Below are 8,386 nucleotides of genomic sequence, written 5' to 3'. Positions count from 1 at the left end.
AGGGGCGCCTGGGTAGCGCAGTCGTTAAAGAGTCTGCCTTCGGCTCAGGGCATGATCCTGGCGTTCCGGGATCGAGTCCCACATGGGGCTCCTCCTCTATGAGCCTGCTTCTTCCTCTCCCACTCCCCCTGCTGAGTTCCCTCTCTCGCTGGCTGTCTCTTTGTCACATAAATAAATAAAATCTTTAAAAAAAAGACTATTTTTTGAACAGGAACCTCTGTAATTAGAGACTTACAGATTGAGAATTCTGATTTTTCATTCATTCGTCAGTTCTCAAATATACAAACTGTGCTTGAGTAATAGACAAAAAGCTTAACCACTTCATTTTTCTCCTGTTGGAAAGATCACCCCGAGCCCCTTGGGTGACTTGGAAATAGGGCTTACCAGGGCCTGAGAGATATAGGCAAGATGTTTGAAATATTCATCACATCGCAGAATTCCCTTGTCTTTAATGAAGACCCACGGAAATATCTCTTTGATCTCAATATCAGGAAAGCCATGCTTCTCTTGAACAGCTGGATTATTCTTGTCCTGCCTCAGTCATTCTCAGAGTGTAGTCCCTGAACAGCAGCGTCAGTATCCCCTGGGAACTTGCTAGAAATGCAAATGTTTGGGGCACCTATGTGGCTCAGTCAGTACAGCATGCAACTCTTGATCTTGGGGTCGTGAGTTCCAGCCCCACATTGGGTGTAGAGCTTACTTTAAAAAAAAAAAAAAAGAAGATTTGAGCACAGCTGGCTGGCTCAGTAGTAGAGCATGTGACTCTTGATCTCGGGGTTGTGAGTTCAAGACCCACGTTGGGTGTAGAGATTACTTCAAAATAAAATCTTAAAACACACACACACGCACACACACAAAATAAAATCTTTAAACAACAACAACAACAATGCAAATATTGGGGCCCCACCCCCAGACCTACCTAAATCAGAATCTCTGGAGGTGAGATCCAGGAATCTGCTCTGATAAGCCTTCCTGGTGATTCGGACACAAGCCAAACTTTGGGAAACACTGTTCTGCTTCACTGATGGCTGAGAACGTTGGCTCCAAATGTGCAGCCTCTCTCCAGCGACTGCTTTCTAATCCCTGCCCCCCTTTCAGAGGCAGAGAAACCCCAGCTCCTTGGAGATTTAAAAACAGATTTTAGCAACACTAACTGAATGGGACTGAACCAGGAAGCCCAACCTCAGAAAACCGGCGGTTTATTTGTTCACTACCCAACACTTACTTGGAGTTAAAAGGCTACATTAGGGTCATATTACAATTGCTTAATCTCTAAGGAGTAGTTGGTTTTGAAAAACTGGGGTGATAATACTGACCAATTACGCACTAAACGTGAACACCAAAGGATTTCATCCTTCTGTCTGGGCTAAGGTGCCCTGCAACTTTAACTAGGAACAATTAACTAGACATTGTTACGTTTCATGGGTGAGTTACAAGGTAAAATAAGTAGAGAGAGAGGCAAATGCATTGAAATTATCTATATCTATCATCGTTTGCTTGTTAGCCTGGAAACCCCTTGTCCTTTGGTTAACAGAACATGCAGAAAACCAAAGTCCCTGATGCCAAATGAGCAAATATGGCTCGTTGTCAGGAACTGAGGGTTGTTTGCTCCCGTCACTGATTTTTAACCTTTCAGAATTCGAAGAGAACCTGTTTCATCTCAGCTCTGCTACTGAGTAACTTGTGTGACCTTGCCTGAGATACTTTCCCCCCTGGGAACCTCCTTTCTGCCCCTGAGAAAAACAGGATTTGCTTTCAGCATCTCTAAGTTCACTTCCATCTCTGACATTCTGGAATTCTCAAATTGCAGAGATCCAAGAACACCACTGCTCCAGCAGTAGCCCCGCACCACTGCTGTCCCCTGTCCAGGAGGAACGGGGAGGAAGAAAGGCACACTGGGGGCCTGCAGCCTCATGAAAGCACGCCCGAGATCTCTGGAATTCAGATAATTTTGGAACTCATACGCAAGAGTTTGCTTCTTACGAAACAGTGCTGTGTGGCCATCAGCCGAGGTGTGAATTGGAAGATACTGTTTGCTCTTTGCTACATGACACACAGGAATCCCAGAGAGATTTTATCATTGGCTTGTGAGAACAAGATAGGAACTGTATAGAGAGCCGTTTTCTGGAGAGATGATCTTAAAGAGCCAGCCCAGTGCATGAAATTATTTGTGTGGATACTTGAAAGCTGATGGAGTTGGGTTTATCCAAACACTTCCCCTCCCCATTCCCATCCAAGAATGGTTATTTGGCTGAGTAGTGATTCAAGTTGCGGGGGTAGTTTCACAAAGGGGGGGATGGGTGTGGGTTGGGGGGCGCTCGAATTAACCAAATAATTGATTCACTTCATCTCATTCCCTTTGCCTGCAGCCTCTATTGCACGCACTCTGTCAGGTAGAAAGAGCAATCCTTGCTTGCATCTCCTGTTCACTGGCTAGCCAAATACTTTGCTTTTTTTCATTTCACTTCCCAGACTAACTCTGATATGGAACATATTTATAAAAAAAAAAAAAAAAAACCTCACTACACAGAGTTTCTCCTAGCCGAGAGATCATCCTTTGAATTTGATCATTTCAGGGAGTATTTCTTAGCAGGTTAGATTATTAAATGCCTTCAGACTGCTGGTTTCTCACTCCCAAGCAAGCCCCCACCCCACGGACATGCACAGAAATCACATCCTTCCATTCTCTGCAACAAGGGACTTTTCTTGCTGCTACTAAGGTGATTGCCTTACTTTTCTCCCTCCTCCACTTGATGTAAACATCATCTACGTGCCCGTCATCTCTGGAGTAACCTATGGCATTTCTTCATTGGAAAAGCATGACTTTCATGCTTACAGGTCCTTTTGTGTCGGGACCTCTGAGCAGGGCCGTGTATTACTTTGTTTTGGAACAAAGCAGGTTCGTTTTAACCATTGCTGAGCAGAGAAACCCGAAACAGCATTTAAAAATGTATATGGCATTAAAACAGAGAGTCAAACAGTAAAAACTGCTTGATTAGGACATTTAGAGACAAAGCAACTGGTGGTTTGCCTGGATTTTTCCTCTCTTAAAGGTTGCTTTGCTATCCTGGTGCACGACCCCAGTAACGTGCACAGAGTGGGGAATTACTGTGTTGGGGCTAGGTGATAAGCCTAGGGTCACCTGAATCATTCCTCCTTGGAAGTGACATCAGCCCTGTCAAAGTGTGAATGATTTGTTGCTTCAGCGCCTCTCTGATATTAAATCTAGAGAAGTGGATTCGAGTTTGTGCTTCAGGGGACATACATACTTGTTTATCATGTAAAAGCAAATGCATTAGACCATCTTCTGATGGCAGAGACATGAATGAGTTCGGGGAAAAACCGGACAAGACCTATATAGATTTTCGTGGCCAGACAAGGAAAGAGGGTGATTCTAATAAACAATAAGTGTTATTTGATAATAACTAGTTATCTGTAAGATTCCCCAACAGGGAAGAACAAGCAACTGCAGAGCATTTCCCAAACCCCCCTCCCTCTGTCACGGAAACGCCAATAAAACTCCTCCACCTCCCACCCTTCAATGCCAGATCGGTAAGCATTTAGCCAAGCATGCTGGGAGACTCAGAACAACTGAAGGAAACGAGTATCCGGGTGTCTTGAATTTGCTTGCCATTCTGCTCTGTTCTACCATCTCGTTACTAGACGTAGGCACTAGACGTGACAATCAACTACATTTAAACTGAGCAGAAGAAATATTGCAGGCAGAGTCTTCAGAAGAAATGTCTCAAAGACAGCCTCAGTCACCTAATGAGACTTTAATTCCAATCACAAATGACACAGAATCATCAAGCTCTCTCGTTCCTAATGATACCACAAATAAAGGACGGACCGGAGACAGCTCTCCAGGAATAGAAGCTTTGTGTGCCATCTACATCGCTTATGCCATGATCATTTCGGTGGGCATCCTCGGAAATGCTATTCTCATCAAAGTCTTTTTCAAGACCAAATCCATGCAAACCGTTCCAAATATTTTCATCACCAGCCTTGCTTTCGGAGACCTGCTACTTCTGCTAACTTGTGTGCCGGTGGATGCAACCCACTATCTTGCAGAGGGATGGCTGTTCGGGAGAATTGGCTGTAAGGTGCTTTCTTTCATCCGGCTCACTTCTGTTGGTGTATCAGTGTTCACGTTAACAATTCTCAGCGCTGACAGGTGGGTTTCTTTTCTCAGTTTTATTTGCCAGGATGTGAAATTAGGCAAAAAATAGAAAGGAAAGCTTGTACTTAGCGTTCACGGGCTACTATTCTGCTTTTCTTACAGTCTGTAACCTGGATGTGAGACGAGAAAATCGGGGGGGGTGCATTGAAAATAAAAGTTGGTGTAAGAATGTTAAAATTCCTGTGTTAGCATCGGAGGAAAGGCTGACATTGTGTGCTTTAGGAAGAATTTATTCTCTTTGAAGTGTAATTGTTTGCTTGAAAGAATACTGAACGGTGTTCTTCTCCCCCCCACTCCCCGTTTATTTATTAAGTAAGTAAGGCAAATCGTTCCAGGTGTAAAAGAAAAACAATTCATGCTTTATACATGAGTGCAGCCTAGTGGTGCAATATTGTTAACATTAGAACATCAGCACAGGTGTGAAATTGACCACATATATATTACTGTCTCCCGGAAGGATGGTAAAAAGATGCATGCATTTAATTTATTGGAAATTCATCAAATTAACCAGTGGCAGAAAAACGGTGAGGTTTTCGGCTGCCTGTTAACTCCGGGTAATGTCAACACTTAATTGTATTTGTTTTCTCTATAGGCATTCAATGACAGTCTTGTTCCCGGAGAAATAAATTAATCCGGTTGACTTTTAGAGGTCTGTGGATAGAGTGTGTGAGAACCTCTGGCAGTCCGTGTATTCAGGCTCTGTTAGGATATTTTCAGTCTATAAGTACTGCGTTTTTCTGTGTTCTTACTGTAGAATAACTGTGAAAGCGGGGTGGGGAGGGATTGAGGCTCCAAATGTTAAAAGTGACGCTTAAAAAAGGCTACAAGAAGCCTGTAAGTAATCAATGCCTGGCAGTACCAGTAGGAATAGCTTCTTCAAATTCTGGAATCTGAGAGGAGAAAAATCTTCCCCTGTGTCTTTTATGGATTTTTGCTTTGGCTGGTTTTATATTCTATTTGAGGGCAGATTCACTTAAAGGCTTTAAGGTGATTTAAAGGTGAATTTGTCAGAATAAGGAGGCACCTTTGCACGGGCATAGGGTGTCCGGTTTCACCCTTGCCTTGCTCCAAATCTACCTACAGAGCAGCTTGGGCAACAAAGTAGCACTTATGAACAGGCAAGAAATTAACCCTCTTCTCTTCACTGCACAAACTCAGGGAAATCTTTTCTAGGAAGGCTGATGACTGCTCACTCATGAAGGAAGGAGAATTAGGTTTAAAACCAGTCACTTATACAAAAAGGAAGTCTTTCAGAACATGTAAGGTAATACACAGGTAATGAATGACTCCCAATCATTCAAAAAAATCATGCTGAAAAAATGTATTCGTCTTAAACAGAGGATCTACACACAAAATTATAAAACTGCACATCTGAAATATTTCCTACTTAGTGAATAAGAGAAAGGGATGATTAGTATAAATATCAAATACCGGGACCTATTATGTGTTTGAAATTGTAACTGATTCCAGTTGATTAATGTCAACTTGGTTATATACATGTGGATAGGAGGCAGAGGTGGATAACCACTAAGGTCACTTCTAACCCTAAGATTCTATAGTTTTGATGTTTATTTTGACCTTTGCCTACGGTTATGTGTTTCTAGATACAAGGCAGTTGTGAAGCCACTGGAGCGGCAGCCCTCCAATGCCATCCTGAAGACCTGTGCCAAAGCTGGCTGCGTCTGGATCGTGTCTATGATCATTGCTCTGCCAGAGGCTATATTTTCAAATGTATATACTCTTCAAGATCCCAACAAAAATATGACACTTGAAGCGTGTACCTCTTATCCTGTTTCTGAGAAGCTCATGCAAGAGATACATTCTCTGCTGTGCTTCCTAGTATTCTATATTATCCCACTCTCGATTATCTCTGTCTATTATTCTCTGATTGCTAGAACTCTTTACAAAAGCACCCTGAACATCCCCACTGAGGAACAAAGCCATGCCCGTAAGCAGGTATGTATTAATCAGGACTTGTGCATGGATTTAGACATGAAATTCCTACTTGTGCACCTGTGAGCAATAAATACAATAGCAGTACAGTATTTTTGTTCTGGTTACGGGCTCTGGAGTGTGTCAGACCCAGGATTTCATTCCGGCTCTACTACGTACTAGCTGAGCAATCTTGGGCAAGTTACTTAACGTCTCTGAGCTTATTTCCTTACCTGTAAAATGTAGATGGGGGCCGGGTGATATATATGAAATGCTTGACATAGTTCCCGGAGCACAGTAAGAATTCAATGCGTGGTGGGGCTGCTCTTATTAGAAAGGGGACAGCTGAAGTTTGGGAGCAGCCAGAATTATTTACCCCGTGGAATAGTGAGGAACAGCACTCAAGGTGAGACTATGAAGGGAAGCATCTTTTGTTTTAGAAAGTGTCACAGAATGATAGACACGGGATGATAGAACTGGCAAGACACCCTAACATTATTCAATGCAAACCACTCACACACAGATGAGCAAACGGTGGGCTCAAGGGATAAGGTAAGTGCCAGTGGCAGGAGAACACAGTGGCTCACAGAAGCTTGATTAAGACCATTGCAAGAGCCAGGTGTGCCCTTCTTCCATAAATATGAACAGAAAAAAAAAGGAATGTTGCCAAAACATTGTTCCATTTGATTAAAACAACAACAACAACAACAGGAGTTCTATATTTCTTGGGGAGTGGGGAGTGGGGAGTCGGGGGAGATGCTTCCGTTGACCTCTTGACCAGTCCCTGAGTTTAGTTCAGCAGAGGGGTGCTCATGAGGCCAAAATGGCATATTTAATGCCCATGTGAACAATCCCTATAGATTATAAACCATTTTGGGTACTGACTTGGCAACTTCCATAAACCCCGAAAGGATACGCTAACGTAGTCAGCCTCTGCTGATGGCAGTGAAAGCAGTTTGGTATCGCATCTCTCTATTTCTAATTAAATTAAAATTTCAAGAATTCCACAACACTCCTGGAGATAATTGGAGGCATCCTGGAGTCTCTCAGAACCAGGGCTGGGAGTCTCTGCATTAGAGCTAATGAGACCAAGATCCGGGGTTACCATGCCAATTAACTGGCTGTATTCTATAGGCACAGGCTGCCTCCCCACCCCTCCTGAGCAGTTCTTGCAGACGCATGCTCAAAGGGACTCCAGCCTGTTAGCTGTAAATTTCTATGTAAATCTAGAGAACGGCTTCGAAAAACTCCTTGCCAGCCAAATAATTGTTTTTGTGGTCATTTTTCTCCTAGATTGAATCCCGGAAGAGAATTGCCAAAACCGTGTTGGTGCTCGTGGCTCTGTTCGCTCTCTGCTGGCTGCCGAACCACCTCTTGTACCTCTACCACTCGTTCACCTACCAAACCTACGTGGACCCGTCTGCCATTCATTTTATTATCACCATTTTCTCTCGGGTTCTGGCTTTCAGCAATTCTTGTGTAAACCCCTTTGCTCTTTATTGGCTGAGCAAAACCTTCCAGCAGCATTTTAAAGCTCAGTTATTGTGTTGCAAGGCCGAGATGCCTGACCCTCCTCCTGCCGATACCCCTCTTAACAACCTGGCTGTGATGGGAAGGGTCCCAGGCCCTGGAAGCTCACAGGTGTCTGAAATTAGTGTGACCTTGTTCACTGGGTGCAGTGTGAAGAAGGAAGATGACAGAGTCTAGCTTTTCAATTAAAAATGGTATTTTTCCTCCCAGCATGTGTATCCGACTCTGAGCTGTGCGTAGGTGTATGGTGTCAGGATTTTTGTTGTTTGTGAATTGTGCTGAAATCTTAGGAGTGAAAGATCCTTATAAAGTAAAAGACAAACCATGATTTCTTGTCAACATACAAACATTAATGTTCTCGGGCTTTCTAAATCACATGAAGCCCCACTAGGTGTAGAAAGACACGTCTGTATGTCAGTGGGTCCTATGGGAGGTGGAAGAGGAGAGAAGGTGAAATAAACAAGATGACACTGGAAAATCTAATTTGTTCCCATCACATCTAGGCTTCTAATTTCTCCTACACTCCTGTGATGTGCATAAAACTGTTTGTGTTTATTATGTGGTGTAAATCTAGAGATTATACTTTGCAGATGAAAAGGGGATCAAAAAGAGATAAAACATCTCTTCTGCAGTTTTCTTAAGATACTAAGTCCTAAAAAATAAACCTTCGCAGGGTTTTCTGACAGCTCTTTTCCATTAATCTCTATTCCGTGGTGAGTAAAGCTCTGCAATTACAGTGAAATT

General features: G+C 43.1%; 1 protein-coding gene across 1 annotated transcript; it reads left to right on the top strand.

The window, feature by feature from the left end:
• The first annotated feature begins 3,740 nt into the window (after window positions 1-3,740).
• Window positions 3,741-7,819, top strand: BRS3 (bombesin receptor subtype 3). Its single transcript, XM_045790421.1, has 3 exons — window positions 3,741-4,174; window positions 5,785-6,136; window positions 7,406-7,819. The coding sequence occupies exons 1-3, from the start codon at window positions 3,741-3,743 to the stop codon at window positions 7,817-7,819; spliced, it is 1,200 nt and encodes a 399-aa protein (XP_045646377.1).
• The last annotated feature ends 567 nt before the right edge of the window (window positions 7,820-8,386 follow it).

Source organism: Ursus americanus, chromosome X (genome assembly GCF_024610735.1).
Source record: "Ursus americanus isolate L20-20 chromosome X, mUrsAme1.1.p, whole genome shotgun sequence".
Lineage (NCBI taxonomy): Eukaryota > Metazoa > Chordata > Mammalia > Carnivora > Ursidae > Ursus > Ursus americanus.
The sequence above is the reverse complement of the archived record's forward strand: the minus strand, read 5'-3'. Positions and strand labels throughout refer to the sequence as shown.

Bases quoted from the DNA above. Each gene is read 5' to 3' on its own strand.
- BRS3 (XM_045790421.1), top strand. From the start codon at position 3,741: ATGTCTCAAAGACAGCCTCAGTCACCTAATGAGACTTTAATTCCAATC. The intron at 4,175-5,784 runs GTGGGTTTCTTT...ATGTGTTTCTAG, and splicing joins ACAATTCTCAGCGCTGACAG to ATACAAGGCAGTTGTGAAGC. The intron at 6,137-7,405 runs GTATGTATTAAT...TTTTTCTCCTAG, and splicing joins AAAGCCATGCCCGTAAGCAG to ATTGAATCCCGGAAGAGAAT.